This window comes from Pomacea canaliculata, linkage group LG7 (genome assembly GCF_003073045.1).
Source record: "Pomacea canaliculata isolate SZHN2017 linkage group LG7, ASM307304v1, whole genome shotgun sequence".
In the NCBI taxonomy this organism is placed as follows: domain Eukaryota; kingdom Metazoa; phylum Mollusca; class Gastropoda; order Architaenioglossa; family Ampullariidae; genus Pomacea; species Pomacea canaliculata.
Window position 1 is genome coordinate 27363399 of NC_037596.1, and position 21604 is coordinate 27385002.

General features: G+C 39.5%; 2 protein-coding genes across 9 annotated transcripts in view; one reads left to right on the top strand and one right to left on the bottom strand.

Moving 5' to 3' along the window:
• LOC112568921 overlaps positions 1-16652 on the bottom strand; it is a 37586-nt gene extending 20934 nt beyond the window's left edge. For 4 of the 8 annotated variants that reach the window (XM_025246494.1, XM_025246491.1, XM_025246489.1 and 1 more), the window contains exons 1-5: positions 14142-14256; positions 11175-11258; positions 10665-10780; positions 7190-7594; positions 6609-6653 (exon numbers count right to left, since the gene is read on the bottom strand). In XM_025246494.1, coding sequence (XP_025102279.1) covers positions 6609-6653; positions 7190-7594; positions 10665-10761 — 547 coding nt within the window. In that variant the 5' untranslated portion in view covers positions 10762-10780; positions 11175-11258; positions 14142-14256. Of the gene's footprint in view, positions 1-6608; positions 6654-7189; positions 7595-7780; positions 7824-10664; positions 10781-11174; positions 11259-14141; positions 14257-14731; positions 14902-16513 lie in introns of those variants that run through there. The other 4 variants (XM_025246492.1, XM_025246488.1, XM_025246493.1 and 1 more) reach the window with 4 other exon arrangements.
• A 135-nt stretch (positions 16653-16787) lies between these two features.
• Positions 16788-21604, top strand: part of LOC112568905 — a 94985-nt gene continuing 90168 nt past the window's right edge. Inside the window, exon 1 of the mRNA XM_025246457.1 lies at positions 16788-16922. The gene's annotated coding sequence lies outside the window, so the exon portion shown is untranslated. The remainder of the gene's footprint in view (positions 16923-21604) is intronic.

The window sequence follows — 21604 nt, forward strand, 5'->3', positions numbered from 1 at the left end:
CAATGTCTGCTGACAGGGCTCTTGATAAGAATGTTTCTCACATCCGTCGTTCTACATACTATGAGCTCCAGAAGATCAGCTCCATTTGCCATTCTCTGTCCATCCTAACCACCAAAATTCTCAACTGCTCATTTGTTCTGTATAAACTAGATTACTTTAACTCTCTTCTTGCTGGCTGTTCACAGTACCTCATTTATAAGCTTCACCAAGTCCACAACTCAGCTGCTCATCTCGGTTACCGGACTCACAAATCTGAACACGTCACACCACTTCTTCACTCTCTTCACTGTGTACCAGTTAAAGATAGAATAGACTAAAAGCTCTCAACTCTATGCTATGGATTCTTAGAAGGCTCCTTCCCCCACTACGTAACTGAAATCTTGTCTGAAACCTTCACCCCTCATCAGACTCACGCATTCTATCCTTCCCTCTCACAGAGATGCTCAAGGGCGCTCTAGGAGCTATATCAACATTCCTTGTCCTACTTTTCAACAGAATGTTTGACACCGCCCAGTACCCCGAGGCATGGAGAGGTGCTATTGCCATACCATTACATAAAAGTGGGGACTGTGACAATCCGGATAATTACAGGGGTATATCACTACTTAGCATCTTGGGCAAAGTATTTTCCCATATCTTAAACAAAAGACTTACAGACTGGGTTGAAGGCAACAGGAAGATTGTAGAAGAACAAAGTGGCTTTCGACCAGGTCGCTCTACCGTTGATGATATCTTTGTTCTCTTTTCAATGGTAGAGATACTTGTTGAAAAAGTGTGGACAGATGTACGTCTGTTTTGTTGATTTTAAGAAAGCTTTCGATACCGTAAACCGAAACATCCTATGGAACGTTCTTTGAGCTGCAGGAGTTAGCTCAAAAATGCTGGTGATGTTACAAAGTATGTACAAAAATGTCAAGTCCTGTATAAGATGTAGAGAAACACTTACAGCTTGGATTAACTGCCCGGTAGGAGTCAGACAAGCGTGTAACCTCTCACCTATACTGTTCTCCCTCTTTATTAACGAGCTCGCGGTGGAAATAGGTAGTAATGGCGAACATGGTATACAGCTTACCCCATGTGTGGTACAACTGTTTACTACTCTTTGATGATGATGTTGCACTTACATCATATTCTAGTAGAGGTCTACAAAAGCAAATCAACATACTAAAACAATTAGCAGACAGCTTTGATATGTCAGTTAACCTACAGAAAACAAAAGTTATGGTTTTCAGGAAGGGTGGTTTTCTGAGTGCCAAAGAATCCTGGCACTACGGAAGCCATAAATTAGAAGTCGTCAACTCTTATAAATACTTGGGCTTCTACTTTACCACGAAACTTTCTGTTACTAGTGCAGTAACTGACTTAGCAAATAAAGCAAAGATAAGGACTAGCCAGCTCCTGCGGTGCCTGTGGAAATTAAGTGACAGTATCCAGAGAGAGGTCTTCTTTAAGATATACCAGTGATGCCCAACCTTTTTCGGCCTGCAGGCCATACACATTTCCGACATACGTGTCACGGGCCACTTCACCGCAAAAATACAAAAAAAGAAAAAAAAAAAAAATAGAGCAGATACCATTCTTATTAGAAACAAGTTGTACTTACCATTAATTATGTAGTAATTACTGGGATATTTGAAGTTGTTTACCCGAAATCAACTTCTGCATCGTAGAGACACCAAGTTGGAGCACTGAATCGAAATGTTCGTCCATCGAAAAAAAGATTGAGAGACGCCCCTACATAGGGATAAATACTTCTTCTTCCCTTTTTTTCGTTTTTTTAGGTCTTTTTTTATTACTAACATGCCGATTTCCTGCACTGTGGGCAGAAGTTTCGCGGGCCGGATGGCACTGCGTCGCGGGCCGGATATGGCCCGCAGGCCATAGGTTGGGCATCCCTGAGATATACGATATACAGATTGTTCCCATATTATTGTATGGATCTGAAATTTGGGGCTATCAAGTTTCTGATGTGCTAGAAAAAGCTCATCTATTTGCTTGCAAAAGATTTTTAGGTGTGGGGTTGAATACACCAAATAAAATAATTTACGGCGACCTAGGTAGATTTCCAATATGTATGCTATCCAAAGTAAGGTGTATCAAATACTGGCTTAGGCTTGTTAGTATGCCAGAAGATAGATTTCCACGTAAAGGTTACAATATGATGTTACATATGCAAGAGTTAGGTAAGTGCAATTGACCTCTCTAGAGTCGCCTTCGATGGACTCCAGACGGCCGAAGAAAACGAGGCCGCCCAAAGGAAACTTGGAGAAGAACGGTGGAAAGGGAGATGAAAGGAAAGGACATGGGGTCACCTAGAGTGGGTTTCAGCCAATCGACATCGGTGGCGGACTCTGGTCAAGGCCTTATGTGCAACCTGATACACAAAGAGTTTGATCATGATGATGATGACATTCCGAAAACGATTGAAAGACTGTTTTGTCCAGAGCTGGCACTCCGACTTGGAGAACAGTTCTCAACTAGAAGTGTACGCATCATATAAAAGTTACCTCCAACCTGAAAGATATATTGACCATCACCAATTAAAATGTTCTAAACTAGTTTATATCCGCTTCAGATTTGGGATATCCAATATAACAACACATAAGCTACGATACAGAAATGATGTGGCCCCACGTGACGTGGCATGTCCCCTCTGCAAAGAAGAAATAGAAGTTGAAGCACATGTACTCTTTTTTTGTAAAGCTTACACTTATATCAGAACGCAAGTCCCAGTACTGCAAGGTGCGTGCCCTATAGACCCAAACAATGTGTCATGGGTTATGGGAGATGCGGCTGAGGAAACCATCAAACAGCTTTCCCGCTATCTGTATAGAGTTTTTAAATTCCGCGATGTTAGTTTAATGTTTAATTCAATTCAATTCAATTCAATACAACTTTATTCATCCACAAGGGCAATTAGAGGTATGATGACACGCCAGCACACTAGAGGGAAGAATGATGTGAGAGATGAAAGGGAATAGATTCTGGCGACATACACACACACATGTGCACACACACCCACTCATACAGTAACACAGCAACAGGAGGTTCAGTGGGCACCAATGTAATCTTGGAATATGGATGACCCCTTGATTTGAGCCCAATGGCTAAGGTCAATAAAGAGTCAAAGTGTCAAGTATCCCTCCCTCTCACAAAGACAGTCTGAGCTGCTAAGCAGTGGAACTCTCTTCCACATCACATTCATCACTGGGACTCCAAGGTTACATTCAAAGACGCTCTGAAAACATGTCTGTTCACAAAGTACTATCCCAGAATTACTATTCTTAACTCCATGGCAATACTGTCTGTCACACTAACCATCATGTAACTACTCCATCTTACACTGTTAATAGTATCTACACCCCTTCATCCATTGCTTTACATTTTACAATTGTACTACATCTTTACGTTGTTCAGTGTACCTATACGTACCTCACTGTCTACTGGCTGTTATCTTTATATATCTTTACTTATCATTATTGGTTTGCACAGTGAGTGCGATCTATCTTGGTCGTGATGCTGCGCATTATAAATTCCCATTATTATTGTAAGAGCCCATTTAACAGCGTGTTTGCTTGATTCATGTAGGAAGTAGAAGTGCAAACTAACCCTATAGCCACATTCCTTGTTATCATATGACATATGGGCCTTTTCCTCTTTAACATCCACTTATAAGGCAAGCCTACCATACTACTGATTTTACCGTGGTAAAAAATCTTTACTCCATAATTATCATCAGTCTAGGAACCTCAGGAACAATTGTACTACTTCCTAATCAAGAGTTATTTGAAGAATGCATGCCCTCACTGTATTTTCCAAGCACAGCATAACCAAAGAAGCATTTACTGCGAGAGGAAGAAAAAAATAAATCTACCTCTCAAATCCTATGTAGAACCATTTATGAAAAAACCAGGTTGCAAGGTATACATTTTGCACCTGTCATTATGTGGCAGAGAGTGCAAGAAAGAAGCATCATCTGACTCATGTCAGTTATGTCCTAGACTGCCAACCATTGCTCTGGTAAGCAATCAGATTGATGCAATTTTATGTCAGTCTTCATTTTTCACTCTCTAAAATGTCATTAGTAATATATACTACTCAACTCTGCCTGGAAACCACTTGGGTAACCAAGCACGGATGACGGAGGGAGGGTTGGGCATGGGGCTAGCAACCCCACCCAGTAAAAAAAATAAAACGCTACAGAAACCGCAAACACATTAACTGCACTGTAGGGTGTGGTTGCGGCCCTATGCTCCACTGGGGGCAAATAGGAAGAAGAAGAAGAAGAATATACACTACTCGCAAAATGCTAAGGTCTAATGATAGTTTTGGTCTTCTTATCTGCATTTTATGCTCAGCCATCAAATAAAAAATTCTCATTCCAATAGAGGGTAATGATTTGTTAAAAGATTGGAAAACAAGGCCCCTGAAGTGATACAATAACAACAAACACCCTTAGCAATAGAAGCCAACATAAGGAAAAAATATAAAAGGGTAGATAATAAATTAAAGGGGTGTAGAGGCCACTGTCACGAACCCGACTGGTTCAAGGCCAGAAGAACAGGGCTGAAGCTGGTAATAAAACATTAAAGAGAGCCAGCGGTCGCCCTAGGGCGATACCAGACTGCGAGTTGGACTATTCATCTCCCCTGGCATTAGCTGAGCCTGGGAATTGCAGCTGCTTATGTAAGGGGGACCGGCGTCATCGCTTCAGGGGTACGTCCATTAATTAGAAGACTGATTAGATTAACTTAGCACTGGAGAACAGCGTTTGTTTGCACTGCTACTGACTGGATGCTGGTGCTGAATGAGGGAGCTAGATGGGTGTCGCAACAGTCGGAGGTTGATGTGGCGGACCTCGAGAAAGAGGGACAATAAACAAGTCCTAGGTATCCCGACTATAGCGCAGGGCAATGTAGTCCCTATAGCCAAAGATCGATAACGTCAGGGCAAGTTATATGCGGTTCAGAGAGTCACATGGTCTAATAGTCGAGGCTTTTCCTCGTGTTCCAGCAGAGCCTTAGCTCTCTGAGTGATTTTCAGTCCAAGGCAGGTCTGAGAAAGGGAGGCCCGCTCCGTTTATAACATATGTCTACCTGCTGGCACTTGCGGTCTGGTTGTATAGAGAAGAGAGTGCAGTGCAAGTAAGAGGCTGGTTCTCCCAAGCGAAAAGGAAAGGAGCCAACTGTGTTCCAGTAGCAAGAAGTGCAAGGCAGTGGCTGGTAGACCACCCCTCTCCCCGTGCCACTGGTCCAGTTGTGGCTGTCTTCAGAGGACAGCTGACAAATCATCACTGCTGCTTGGAATTGTTGCTGCCGTCCATTGCCGGGGGCAACTGTTGTGGAGCAGCGGCAGGAAACCTTCGACAAGAGTAGTCCAGCAGTGGTGTTTGCCATCAGTTGTGCTTCGCAGGCGGTGCACCCGCCGCTCATCTCCAAGTAACCCGAGCCAAGGTAGCCAATTGGTGCTACCAGTTCCAGCGCAAAGGAGCAGTTTGTGTCCCAGGGACCTACCAGATTGCGAGGCTGTGAACTGTAGGTCAGGAATGGACCACGTGTCTGGGAGTATGTATAGATATTGACATAAGACCTCGTCTTCCAAATTCACCATTCTGTAAGTCTCAATTTCCTGACCTGATGCTGGGTCGCTTTAAGTAGCTTATATACGTATTTGATTTGATAACATCTGATTTCACATTAACCTAATTTTGCTTTCCTCGTTTTAATAATAATTTTACACGCTGTACAACTGTCTTGTCGGTTGTGTTTGCACACGCAGGTGAAAGTGGTTACCAGTGCATATGCATGTGGATGTGCGAATAAGTGGGTGAGTGGATGTGTGAGGGCAAAAGTCGGGTGAAGCGAGCCAGCAGAAGCATCTCCTTTCCCCTTGGGCAAGTTAGGCCACCCTTCTCCCCGCACCAATTCATCACAGCCACCATTAAGCCAGAACCTTAAACTAAAATCTAACAGAACATTCTTCTGTATAATATTTTATTCACTACCTATGTAGTCAGATAGATTAAAGAAGGATGATTTCTGTGGCTAGGTGGTTTCATGTTTTCTGTCAAAAATTTCTGGGGAAAGCACCAGCTGTCTGGCAACTCTGGGCACTGACAGTGTTTTAGTCTGTAGACAATACTACAAACTTAACTAGATGGCATTTTTCATTTTACCTATGTTAGGGATATTATACGTAATTGCTAGTCTGTGATGGAACCATCAGGGAAGAAGAGAGTTGGAAGACCAAAGCAGACTTGGAAAAGAATAGGAGAGTGCGAGGCAAATGATGTCTGAATCACATGGACCCAAATGAGGGCTGCCCAAGGAGTAACAAGGAATAAATGAAATGCTAGTCTGTGAACATTACGGTTGTTCCATTAGGCTTGATTAAGACAACCCAACCCACACAACTTTTGTTCTCTAGACAGCTTGTGTCTAGTACTATGGCAAGGTGTGTGTGTGTGTAGGGTGATCTCGTTTCTCTTTTCTTGTTGACAATTAGAGCATGGGTTTGCTTGGGGATTGGTTGGTACCAGTTAAGGGATGAATAATGATGATAAGTCAATCATATTCATATTTCATACCAGATGAAAGACAAAAAAATACCTTTTGTTGTTGTTGTCACAGTTGTTGTTAATGGTGTGGTTGTTACTGAAAAAGGAGACCTTTATGATAATAATACACAACAGAAGAAATGAGTTCAAAGTACATACAAATATATTTAAGAAACAAACCTGGGAATTTCCTAACACCTTTACTCATAAAATCTTCACTAGGCCCCAAATGCTGTGCCCAATTCAGTGTTTCAAGTTGCTTTGATGTTAATTAAAGAGTGTTTATTTTATTCTATGATAAGAAGTTTTGTCTTCGACTAAAACTTATAATGTGTTATTATAACTTGTAAGTGAATGGGTCACTGAATATCAAGGTACTTTGTGAGAACATCAGTAAGATCATTGTCTACCTGTCTTGTTTAATGACTTCAAATCTGAGGGATTTGTTACAATGGACTATATGTGACCTGCTTGGAATAGTGGATGTGATGTAAGTTCAATCATCTGTTGTGGCTGTTATGGGCTTCATAATGTGGCTATCCCAGATATAATAAATACAACTGTACAAATTTATAGAGCTAGCTGCAAAATGTCATTATCAAGATTTTTTTATATAGTTAAAAAAGTACTTACAAAATTGCACATTTATGCAATTGCCAATTGGATCAATATTTTTTGGAGTAGAACCAAAATTGGAATCATAACATGATGGAATACATTTCCAGATTCCTCCTGCAAAAGTAGTTCTGGAAGCTGTGAACTTGTACTCAAAAATATAAGTGTCACTGGTCTTGTTGCTACATCTGCAGCCACGTACATTAAAAATCCCATTACATCCAGCATTAAGATATGAAAAAATACTACAAAATGTTGTCTGACTTCCTGCAGGTGGAATAAAGTCAAACAGTAAATCTCCTGAGCCTTGAGGGCAAGCTGTAGAATTCACGCTCGTAGCTAGAATTTCACAAGTCAAAGTCACATTCTCTTGATCTTGCCACTTGTCTGGGCATGTTAAATTCCCATCACTCTGTGAAAGAACTGGAAATAAATCAATAAACACATGCATCAGCATTATCTTTTATATTTATATTTTTATTTGTAATTTCATTTATTGTATTTTAAATTTGTAATGATAATAAAAATTCAGAGAATTTATTTAGCACTTTTCTGCAACTGAAGTCAAGCTCATAGCACTTTACAAAACATACTTAAATCTTTACTAACTTAAAAGTGCTCCATGCACCATCCCCATCCTTCCCCAACAGCACCCATATCTAGAATATAAGAAAATTGAGCTGTTTCACATGACATCATCAAAACATGAGAAGAGAACAGCTAGCCTCTGGTCAGTCAACATGAAATGGGACTTAGATGATATCCCTACAATCATAATAATTACTAAAGTTGCATTTTTAAGCTTGGACACAAATAGGCAAAATGCATCATTTTCATGGGTTGATGAGGGGGTCAGCTAAAGAGAAACAGCATTATGACTAAGAGGGTCCTAAGAGGTGAGGCAAATGTTCTCTAAATGCCTATTGCCTAGTGGCCATTTTTGTTGATGGTGATTGAACTTGTTTGCATGTCTGTTGGCAGTAGAGAGAGAAAGGATGGAAAATCAGGGGGGATCTCATTCAAATGTTGAAGATTTTTCATGGCTGTGACAGCATCGATATGTCTGTATTTTTCTCCCCACTACAAACTAACATTGTTGTGCCTCTATGGTCCTAGAAAAGCAACAAGAAATAAACAAAAAACTATGATTACTAGAAATTCAGATGGAAAATTATGCTATTCATTAGATATTATTTCACTACTAAATGCAACTGTTACTTTCCACAAAGAGCTGCTGAATTGGAACTTATTGCCTACTAACTTTAAAATAAAGAGACAAAGCAGTCATATGTCATTTCGCCCTAAGACCATTTTCCCCCACAGCCTGAGTCAAATCGTCACAAGTAGCTATTAACATCAAATATTACCAAATAACCCACATGTTGTTTGAATAACATGTCACTTTCCACATTTATTGAAGTGCGTTTCACAATAGACAACATACAACATATACCACTGTGTTTCTTGGATGTCAGACTGCAACATTCACCTCAATATTACTGCTGCTGTTAATAGCTACTTATATCATTGGTGATCGATTCATATTTTGGGCCAGGGACTATTTGACATTTTGGTGTTGGGATGAAGTGGACATAGAAGGGACGGTTTGACTCAGGCTGTGGGCGATATGACTGGTACAAAATGACCGGCCCTGACAAAGCAACAGATACAGAAGCAATCAAGAAATTGAATACAAACCTCCAAACTAAAGAATAAATAACAAAAAAAATCTTTAATTTGGTAAAAAAAAAATGTTCAATGCAAAAATATGTTCTCTGGATTCTACTGTCAAGATGCCATTTCTATTTCGTAAAATCAATGAATTTGTTTGCATGTCTCTTTTTGAAATAGGAGTCAGTCAGCCTACATTTGTATAGTGTTTGAAAAACTTATGGCTCTGTTGGTAATATCTGACTGTAATAGCTACTTTTGTCATCGGTGATGAATTTGTCTTTTGGGGCTGGGACGAGTTGACTCAGGCAGTGGAGTGATAATTATGGTCTTGGGGTGAAATGACCGGTGACCTGGCCCTCAAGAGTTTATAGGCCCCTTACAGGCTGAGAAAGGGATGTTACACTCCCAGCCCAGCGGGGATGGAAGCAGGATCTGCATGGGCACCCTGAGGGTTTTCGGAGAACTACCTGTAATTTTCCCGCCTCTATACCTCATCGATCTGGGTCTGTACGCTTTCAGCCCTTACATAACCCTTCAAAGCATCTCAAAAGCCCTGCTCGAAACCCTAATTAACCTTCACCTTGTCCCAAGATTCACTCTCTAACCACCATTTGGCACACCAAAACAATCTTACATCTTTCAAATATTTAACTGCAGGTGTTATCATTCACTCCTCTTTCTCTCGGTAAATACCAGTAGGTAAAAGACATCCATGGTTCAACAATTTACTACATTGCATACACAAGTTTTCATATGAAGTTTATATATATAAAACACAACAGGCCCCAGGATAGCTATTGCTTCAAACTCCTGATGACTAGGTTAGGTGTCACTGTGAATGCTGGATGAAGAAAACAACAAAAAATATTTATTACAATCTACAATTTAAACAACTATCATGACACCGTGTAGTGTCTCTCGCTCACTCCCTTTCGAACACACTTGCGGGGTCAGACAATTACGTGTTCTTTCACACAAATAAACAAAATGATTTGCCAGTAAGAGTCTGCCTATGTTTACTAAACAAAACAACGTAAATAATAATACAAAAGTCCCAACTACGATCTATTTCCTCAAGGTAGTAACACAGTCAATAATGCAATGGCTATCCGTTGATACACTGAGATAACGTCAACAAAGACTGTAAAGTGTTCTTCAGTTCCTCTATACTATTCCTTTAGATACACTGTCTTGGCAATGCTCTTCACTTCAAATAACACATCCACAAAATGTAATGAATTCCTTAGGTCCTCTATAAATCAGTCAAGCTCACTGTCTTGGCAATGGCTTTTTACTTCCAATAACACAATATTTTCTCCTCACAATTAAGCGTCTGATTTCACGTCCTCTCGCTCTCTCCCCCAGTCTTCTCTCCCCTCTCCCGTCACACCTTTTCTTTCTTTTTTTTTTTTAACATCATAGAGACACACATTCTGGAAACTTCCATCATTCGCGCCCTTTCGTCCCTGCACGTGCGCTTAGTCCTAGCACTCTGACTAGATCTGTGACAACAACTCACACTTTGAATATGAAATCACTTGCCTTCATAAATTTACTTCACTAGTCCGACTACAAAACTCTTAATAAAAGCAGAATGAAAAGCTTAAACAACATGTTACACAAAAAAAATCTGACATCTTTAATCTTTTGAGACTGATTTGTGTAGGCTTACCCTAAGTTCTTAAATCCTGGGGTATGCCTGCTATCTGCCGATAGCCAAGTTAATCCTTAGTGCAACAAGATAGGTAAATTTGTGTCCTGCATATGAAACATTATCAGTAAAACTATGCCCACAAAAATAGATAAAAGGTATGCTTACTTAAAAAAAGAGAAATGTTAATTGCACTCAACATCAGACTGCATTCTTTTAGCCTCTCCCTCCATTCCCGTCTCTTGCGTTTGCAAACCACTTGCATGCTATTCCATCTATGACAGCTTTCAAAGTTGGAATGAAAAAGAAGAAAATTATAATGGTAGGACTCTAATACAAACCTATGTAATAACAACTTTGTAAATGTAGAGAAAATAATATTACATGTCACTAGAAAAATCAATTTGTAAACATTATCCTTAATACATACAGATTTTTGTACATGTCAAAGTAGTCATATATAAGACCACACACCAATTAAGACCCTTCTTATAAGGGTGTAAGAGATGAAAGCTTCTCTCTTCTGCATGGCTAAAATTATATATTAGTGCAAGTTCAGAACAAAACATCCTTAAAATTCTCCACAGAAGGGAGGTTATGGAAATGGGTCAAATCTGTTTAATAAAAAAAATCGAGTTATCTGGATTTGGGCTTTTTACGACATGATGGGAACCTTACTCCACTGATGCGACCGATGGTTTGATAATACATATAACTGCAATCCAGTCCTCATGTTGCAGCTCTATGCTCCACTGGGGATGACTAGGAACAAGAAAAAGAAGTCCTTATACATTACTTAAAATCTTAGGGACTTTATATAAAATAACAGTTTTATGTGAGTCTCAAAACGTTAATTAGAAATGGTAGCTTAAAAGAATGTATGTTACTAACACAATCTTTCATGACAGCCAGTTTTTCCCTGAATTCTCTACACGCAGATTCCTCTTCCACCTTATAAGCTTCCTCATCTGAAACATCTGGAATTGCTGCTGGAGTCACCTAGATTTCATAATTTGATTCATATGTAGAGCAAGCTTTTAAGCATATTTCTTTGCTCAACAGCATGACTCAGTCTGTTCAGTAATATGAAGTCAAAATATTAGTCCTTCAGTGATAAACAAAAACTAGGCATTTCAATTTATTGACTTTTTAAAAAGTCCAAGAACTTAAGGTTGATACGGAGATGCATATAAACCATCAAAACATAAATACTTGTAAAGTGTTTACCATGAAATCATGCAGGAAGCTGTAAAATAAACTTACAAGAAAAATTATTGGAACTTAAAACCAATGAGCTAGTCAGTTTAAGTGCATGTATTTCTACTTCTTCCTATTTATGAGCTTTAAAGCAATGAGGAGGCAATAGGAAGTTGATGGTCAACACCACTTGTGTAGATAGAAAGGTTCATGTACGTTGGCACCTAGTGTTGATTGCTGTTTGTGGATTAGAAAGGAAAAGTAGTAAGAGGCAAAACTACTAGAAAAATATCACAACAAAGTTGGCCCTGAAAACAGGTGTACAACACGCAGATATTACCCAGCACAGGGTAACTGGAAAGATATACTTTCTTCATAAACACATCATGAATGATAAAGGCCAGGGGTCTCAAACTCATATTAGCATGTGGGCCGCAGTGGAAAGTAAGAGCCAGTCAGCGGGCCGCACCACGAAAAGAAAATGTTTTTTCATTAAATTTTACGAACACTACTGTCACTGCAGTTAAATACTAAAATAAAGTTTTTATAATTATTAATTACATTTAGTGTAGTTTATTACATGAACAGGCAGTTTAGTTTATTAAAATAAGTTGACGTTGTCTCTGTCACTAATAAAAAAGCAGAAACTGTAGTTCCCAAAAAACAACTACAATTACTAGGCCTACTGCAGATGGCTCGCCACTCATGTTTCTGTCCACTCAGCTGAGATCGTTTGGCAGAGACCAGACATCGACGTTAGGCCTGAAGTCGCGTGTAGTGGCAAGCCGCAAGGTTGCTCTCAGATGCTCATCAGTCAGTCTTGATCGTAATGCTGTTTTGTTGATCTTCATTCTGGAGAAAAACTGTTCGCAAACGTACGTACTCCCAAACATCGCTAGAATTCTAGCAGTTGTGCAGAATAAGTTTGGAAAATTCTCTCTAGGAAGAAACTGGTAGAAATCTGGAACTCCAACATCAACGAATTTTCGCTTGAGAACAGTGTCACACTGCAGGTCAAGTAGTTCCATCTGGACTTCCTCTGGAACGTTTTTCACATCAACTGCGAACGGAGTGGCAACAAGGACAAACTGTGGTTGGAGAGTAGTGAGTTGCTGACAGCGGTGTTCAAAATCTTCCAGTAGTCTGGAGAGGATGTCTACGTAGTCTTTCAGGCGCTGTGGTTCAACCGTTATGCTCTGTAGAAAAGAGAAATGAGCCAGGTTTCCATCTGCCAGCTGAGTGGCCCACAAAGTCAGCTTGCTTCTGAATGATTTGATGCGGTCAAACATCACGGTAATCAGCTGCTTTGAGCCCTGTAGTTGTGAATTGAGTGTATTGAGATGTTGCGTGATGTCAGTAAGAAAAGCAAGATCCGACAAAAACATTGGGTCACTGAGCTGAGGTATGTCTCTGTCTTTCATTGCCATGAACAATACTATTTCCCGTCTCAGTTCAAAAAATCTCTGCAGCACTTTTCCACAACTCAACCATCTGACTTCCGTGTGATACAGCAACTCTCCGTATTCCGTTTCTAACTCAGCTAGAAATGACACAAACTGTCTGTGGTTGAGACCCCGTGCACGTATGAAGTTCACCGTCTTCACGACAACATCCATCACGTTCTTCATTTGTAGACTTTTGGCACAAAGTGCTTCTTGGTGCAGAATGCAGTGTATGGCTGAAAAAGGTCCCGCCAAGCTGAGCTGATTCCGTTTCTCTACCATTAATCCAACAACACCAACCTTCTCTGAACACATTGCTGGTGCACCGTCCGTAGCCAATGAAACAAGTTTTTCCCACGGTAGCCCACACCTGTCAATACAAGCTTCCAGTTCTTGAAACACGTCACGTCCAGTCGTCGTTCCTTTCATGGGTAGTAAGTCCAACAGCTCTTCAACAATGTTCAAGTTTTCGTCGACCCCACGAATGAAAACGGCACAGTATGCGGTGTGTGTTACAGCAGTACACTCGTCCAGTGCAATGGAATATGTTACAAAGTCTTTTGCAGCGGCAATCAGTTGCTGTTGAACATTTGTCGCTGACTCGGTGATCCTGCTTGCAACTGTGTTCGCAGACAAACTTATGCCTTCGAAGAGCTTCTTTTTCTCGGGGCAGATAATTTCACACGCCTGTAGCATACACTCTTTTACAAACTGGCCTTAAGTGAATGGTCGCGATGCCTTTGCTATCATCTCACTAAGTTTAGTAGTTCCCTCCCTTGTGTTATTTTCATTTCGCTTGTGAACGGGGGTAATTTTCACCGTGGGAGTTAATCACCAAGCACAACATACATATACACCGCGGACGTGGCTGCGGGCCGCACAAAAATGTTTCGCGGGCCGCATGCGGCCCGCGGGCCGCGTGTTTGAGACCCCTGATAAAGGCATACTTACATTAATAAATTAAACACATGCAAGCTTAATTTCTTTAATTTATAATCTCACTCACCATCAGATGACTTTGCCCTTTGACTTGTTCCTCCATTCTTCCCTTTTACTTTCAAACTACTTGTAAGCAGTGGCATTAATTTCTACTTCAAATACATCCCCAGAGAGTTTTCTTACTGTGCACAAAGGAATATTGTAATGGTTAGAAGTAAAATACAAGTGTTTCCATGTAATACATTTCTACATGAAGCCACAGTATACTTCAGAGTCATATGCAAATCAAAAATACAAGCATATTGACTTACAGAAACAAAAAGAAAAAAGCCTTGCCAATCAACGTCCTTTAATTATTCCACCTTTTGCCCTGAACATAACTAGCATTACAATTTATGCCTGCCTGCCCAAAATATTCCTTCTCAGAAGCATTCCGACTAAAAGCACCTGTTCTGTAGTGACAATTATATTGTTTTAAGTGAAAAGACAATTAAATAAAGGTGGAGATTATTTATCTTGTGAGACTGACGTACAGTTAAACCCAGTCAAGCTGAATGTCAGACTCACTGTGAGAATTGCTCTCCTTGCAAAACAAAATACTAACACTCATAAAATCATGAAAGTAATGATTTAAGAAGCCACTTCAAAAATACTTACTGGTACAGCAATAATCCTGTTTGATATGCAGAGTGTTGAAATATTTTACTTCTTCTTTCACTCATTGGCAATTTATAATTCCACTCTTTCCCTCCAGATAGGGAATAACCAGTCTTGTCGTATACCATGTCAGTGAATTTTCTTACAGCCCCTCCAGGATCTTGAATATCCTAAACAAATAAAGTAAAGCATTTTACAGATCCCATAGAACATGCTAAACTATGGCAAAATTTCATGAAAAACTTCTAATTACTGTCATCTTAGACAAATAATATATACATTATTGACATACATAAGCAACAGTATTACAAGGAAGCTTATTGGGGAAAGACAAATTGTTATCATGTGTGCACACATTTATGCATAAACAATCTGCAGCCTGTGTTGTCTCTTTTTCTAATATACATCCTTCATTGCCCAAAGATTATTTATGGTTATTCACTCAAGTTTCAAACAGATGAAATTCTAAGCTAACGAGCTTGGTTTAGTTGTGTTTACATTGTGTTTAATAAACTGTAACTGTGGTCAGTCTAAATGTTTGCAAAACTTTACATCACCTTTACAACAATATGTTATTCTATGTGTTATAATTGCTGAATGCAAAACAATTGAAAATGAGGACTCTAACTTAATATACGCTTACAGCTGGAAAACTGGACTACTATAATTATATATATATATCACATCTGACCAAACTCTGCTGTTTCATACTATCTGCTGTTCCTAAAGATTAAGATATATGTAGCCTTATTTGACAGCATGGAACAGTTTATACGACACACAGTTCGGCTCATCTTCAGCCACACTGTGTGGAGTCATTAGTTGACTGTGTTTTGTAGTCTGCTTCATAATTACAACACTTTGACTAAGCACGATCCTTAATTTTCAGCCTTTCCTAGAAAATGAAATTAATATCATGAGTACTAAGTTTAACCAAAGTCTAAATTCAAAAAGTTTTGTTTCACTAGATTGAAAAAAAAGAACAATTACGATAATCTATCATCCTACGGTGCACGCGTTCACATTTCGATAAGGTAAATTGCTAAGAACTAATATTGGATAAATTGATTATAAGGATTATTTGAAACACTAACATCTTGCGTCGAGAATTTGTAAATATTTATGTTACCCATGCAGCGTCTTCCTAAAGCAAACAAGTTTATAGCGGAAGTACCACATGATAAAACAATGGCTGGGCTGGGCAATAATCATATATATACAAATAAAACTAATACAAGAAATCACTATTTTTTGTAGATACAGTTTCAACTGGTATGAATAATTAATGTTATAAGATTTGACAGAATTGAAGAGCTCACTTCTCACCTAATTTGTAAACTCATTAGTGCGATGAACAAAGCTGTTGTTGAAGGTAGAAACCCAGCGGGCGCCGAGGTCACACGGCGGATCGAGCGAAATGTCATTCGGGTCATTGTAAGCGCGTATACGCCCGCTGGACGTTCGGTCATTTAGCCCGTAGCTTCACCCCTCGTTCCACGCGTGGCCCTTCAAAATCCCGAATCTATTTGCAGGCTGGGATCAGGTGGCTGGAGTGCTTTTTGGGTCCAAATGACCTGTCCCGAACCCCCATCGGTGGCTAACAGTTTTTCACGTTTTGATTACTTCACATGAAACAGCTGTACTCTACATTTGTTCCCGCAAGCTTTATTATTTATTATCAACATAATTGCCTTCGTTCTTCGCAGTTTCCTCAGAAGGTTCTGAAGCAGTGATAACTATTTTATCAATAAATTAATTTTAATCATACTTCGAGAGACTTACCTCCGACATGGCTTTTCAAACACACCACAATAAACAACCACCGCCAGTTTTCTTTCAATTCCATTGAATCCGTCCAGCTATGCTACTCAAAAACTGGTCAGATATGATGTAGGTTGTGGGGTACACAAAACGCTTATGTTACAAATTCGTGAGACATCAACCCTTTGGGGGGGGAAAAAAAACCACTTCTGCCATGTCGACCACTGTCGGATCTCATCATGGGTACCTGCTACCAGCAAACTGAACAGAGTAGAGTAACTTCATATATGTCATTCACTTTGATTTATATACCAGCATATCCAAAGATGTCTGAACATATCTTGCCTTATCTTCGGTGGTGAAAACAGAAGCCTCCTCACAGCTACGCAACGAATTTCGTGTCATTCGCCCGACCATTGACAGTCTATGGGCCGGCCGCGAATTTGCTTTTCCCGAAGAATTGTTGTATAGCGACCTCATCCGAGCCTTCGGATTGGCCGCTAGCTCACGTGACTTACTCTCTAACCCATACAGATTTGCACATACACATATCGCACTGTTTTGGGTTGTCTGTTCATAAAAGAGTCTGATGGTGACGAGCGACTGCTACGCTTCAATAAAGGTGAAATTGCACATTCACTGGGGTGTAGCTGTGTATGAAACACGCAGGCTAATAAATTTTAGGAAGACGCCAATATTCATGCGGTGTAGATTGTCGTAGTTAGCGATAAACATCGTCGATGATTTTATTTTTAAATCATTTACGTTGTAGGGTACTATAACTGTAACCATCTACCAAAACAAAGACAAATGACGGCAAAAGATCCTCTTATCTCAAGTGAGACTAGTGAACCCCAATATTTGAGACTGTCTGCTTCCTCCCTTGACTCCACTTTCTGTTGCTGGGTCATCAACTTTGAATTTTCTGTGTTGATTTCCATACCATACACTGATGATTCTTTTTCAACACACTTAACATGAGCAATCAGTTCTTGTTCTTCATCTGTTAACCCATGTACTTCAGAGTTTATGACAACTGTGTGTGCTGTTAAATAACATTCCATCCCGCATAGGAAATATTAAATAACAATGTACTTCAACGTGCATGTTAAGATCGGTATCTCTCCACCCCCACCTCCCCCCCAGAAGAAGTCTGGCAGGTTCTCAAGTTCTAGTATGGTCAATAATCACCTGTTTGGATGAACAATGCAACAGTTAATGGCTGCCAAAAGCTATTTTGTTTTTGAATCTTTTCAAAAGAAACAGCTTTTTTTGTAGTCTATATTGTTCAAGCATTCCTACTATTCTTGCAGAACTTGCAGTATCATGATAAACTTCTTAAACAGAGACTCACAAACTCAATAAACAACTGATGTCCAAGTTTTATTTTTTTGTTTTGCGGTGACCACTGGTTCTGTCTACACAGAACAAGTGGTACTCCTCTATGTAAGTTATAAAAATAATTTCTTAGCAATAAAAAGTGAAATATTTTTAAACTGAGAATTTTAAAGCCCACACTAACCTGAGCTCATAATAGCAAATTCGCAAAACACAACAGTCTAGCTAAAAGCACACAGAAATGGCTTCTGCATTCCAAATTGGCTTCTTGACATAACAGTAATCAGTTCTGTTAAATTCTACCAGTACAACATTAGTATCATTAACATTCTATGTAATTACTCCAGAAATTTTGATTATATATGCTTATGCCCACTTGTATAATCCATGAAACATGGTGAATGAAGGAAGCTCTGTATGCAACTTGTTCATCTGACATGTGATTGTATTAACTTCAACTTCTCTGACTTGCAATGTTATGATGTTATAGAAATAAAATGTTACATTAAAAAACATTATGTGTAAAAATGAACAAATTAAAACTTGATATAAACATAATTTCTTGCTAGTAAAAATGTTCATAAAAATGGACAACGTAAATCATAAACTAGCATGTAAACTTAAAATATCAGGACTGGCAAAAGACAATTCTTAACATTCTTTGTATATTTTACTAACATTAAGCATAATCATAAACAAATTCAGGTTTGACTATACTGACAAATACATGCTCATTCCATTTGGTGCATATCTTGTGGTAAAGCCTCTAGCAAGTGAGTCCATTTTCTGTTATATTCTTCAATCCAGTATCATGTTGTGTTTCGGTATTTGTGTTCCCTATTATTTTGAGCATGTTGTTTTGCCATAGCGTTTGATAGTAACTACTGTTTTTTCCTTCAGCAATCTAAATGTTATACTGGAAACCATCTGAATAATAATAGCAACATACACACAAGAAACAATATTAGGATTTACAAGAGTTCCATGCTATGTCCTGACCTGATATTATTTTCCACTTTCATTGGTCACCAAAACAGGTGAAATTATTACATAAGGCAACCCAGAGGATTGATTGAAAGCATGATGGCTAAACATCTTTACCTGAATTTTCAGGGTACTCAATTAGTTATGAGTGAGCAGCGAGGAGGATAAACTTAGTTTTCATATTCAAATGTCCAGGGCTTGGATTTCTATAACAGTGCTAAGTGTTAATATATTATACATGACTTAATGATTAGAGAAAAATATGGGCCCATTAAGATTATGAAAACTCTAGGCCGAGTGTAACCATTACTTATTAAACTGTTTCAATCATGCAGATCGTACTCATGCTGCTTAATGCCTTTGAAATGTAGGCTTCCAAGTGTGAAGAGTAGAGGTCAATCTGTTGGCATGCAAGACTCCTCAGTGTCATCAAAACTATTCTATAGACGCTATAGAACAGAATAACATGCCATGAACTGGAACACAGAGCCCTTGACTATTCCATATGAAACAAATCCATATTTGTACAGAAAAATCATCACATAATATAGCCATGTAAGCTTTTGTCTAATTTAATGTGTTAAATCATTGAGAAATGCAGAGAATAGGACAGGGATGCAGATTTACCCTGTTTTAATCCTTTTGGGCAGTTATAACATAAAGTCAGGTCCCACCAACCTTACTCTGTCCTTAACATACTTTTTGATAGCTTTAACCATTTTGCCAGGTATACCATTTTTCTGTAATACGGTCCAGAGTTTTTTCTCTAATCACTGAATCGAAAGCTCTCTGGAAGTCAATGAAAGGTACATAGAGCTTTTCATGATTTACTAGCTGCTTCTAAATACGTGCCACCAAAGTATATGATCTATTGTGCTGATCCCTCTTAAAGCCTACTTGTTCTTCACCCAGAGTACTGTGTTGCTCAATCTATTCAGCGATTCTTTTGTTAAGTATAGAAATGTAAATTTCACTACAGATGTTAAACAGAGAAATACCTCTACAGTTTTCTCAATCTGAAGGCTCGGTAAGGTCCATATACAAGAAGTTTTTAGGAAAAATAAATATACATTTAGTATCACCCTTATTATGTAAAGCTTGCATGGTAGCTTCAGACCATGCATCAGGAAACAAACCATTTTCAAAAGGTGGTTAAACTGAGCTAATAGGAAAGGGGCAATGGATGCTGAGGAATATTAGAAAAGCTCACTTAGTTGGGCCCTGCTGCTTCATTATTTTTCAGTGTGAGTGTGAGAGAGAAAGTGTGTATGTGTGTGTGAAGGAGGATATCAAAAGCTGATTTCTGACGATGTGTGTGTCATGTTTCCAGAATCTCTAGAGCTACCATTTGGATGTGTGGTTTTTTCCAATGTTCTCGTTTGTAGGACACATTTGCTTAAGTTGTGGGAGCTCGCTGAGGCCGCCGCTTGGCATCATATGCATGTTCCCCATCTTCACTGTTTGAACGCTTCAATCCTTTGTTCTCAGTGTCATGTTTTTTTTGGTGGTCTGCCTGATTGTAAACATCGCCGACCCCAAGAGGCATTTGTCTGCGGCTGACGGCTGTTGGTTGGACTTTAATACCACCTCTCTTTATGACTGAAAATGGCATGCATTGATGGTCTTTACCAAAAGTGTGCAGGGCTGAAACACGACCTGTGTCTGTTTTAATTCTCTCCCACTTCGATACAAAAGCCTCTACTGCTGGTGCATATTCATTGGTATTTTCATTCAACTGTTTCTCCACAGAAGCTACAAAGTTGTGGAACCTCATTTTTAGTGTTGTCAACTCTTCAGATGTTACAGAGTTATCAAATTCATCTGCAGAATCATTATGAAGAGGATGTGAGTCAAATGATTGCCTCCTTTTCAGTGTTGTTTCCTCATCAGGTAATACAGGGTTTTCAAATTCGTCTGCAGAATCATTGTGAAGAGGAAGTGAGTCAAATGATTGCGTAGGTTCATTTTCTTTTTCTGCATCAGATATTTCCTCAAGGCAATCTTCCAGATCCTGTGTCTGCCCACTTCCACGTAGTGTGCAAACCATGTGAATGGCACATTCTGCTTGCCTGTTGCAAGATACATCATGTGAGACTTCATTTTTTCATCTGTTCTAGGCAAAAAATTTTGAGCCTCCAGTGAGTAGTGGCTAACTACTGCAAACTGGTGTTTGCATGGTGCACCATTTTTCCTAACTTACATGTGCACATTTCAATAGACATGTCCACCAGATAACACGCCTTCCCACTGTGCACTTGGAAAATATTGTTCGGCAAAGGTGTTATCATGTCCTTAGTGAAATTTGTCTTGCTGGGTACGTACTTCTTGGATAAAGTCATATCCAGGCGTCCGTTGGCGACATCTATGAGCCTTCGCTCATAATATGCTGGCAAGCTTGTGAGCAGAAAATCAAGCAACTGTGCAGGACTGTATGCACGAACTCTTTGGAAGATCCTATCCTTTAAAATCCGCATGGCTGCCTCAACATAATTGTTGGTGTCATTGCCACGAACAGGCAGCTGCTCTCTGTGGCAGATGGCCCACACATGCTGACGCTCATACAATCGTTTGACATATTCTATAAAACTGCTGTGCTGCAGAGCAACAGGATCATTCCTTAACACAGTGTAACAGTCCTGCAGCTGCTGTTGATTGTCCGCGTACACAAGGTTTCGGACAAGTTCAGGAGGTGAGGACGATCATCTCTTGGAACTGCGTGCTTACTGTCCCACAGAAACGCCATACTGCTGAAGGATGTGAAACACGCACAGAATAAGAATGGATTCTGGA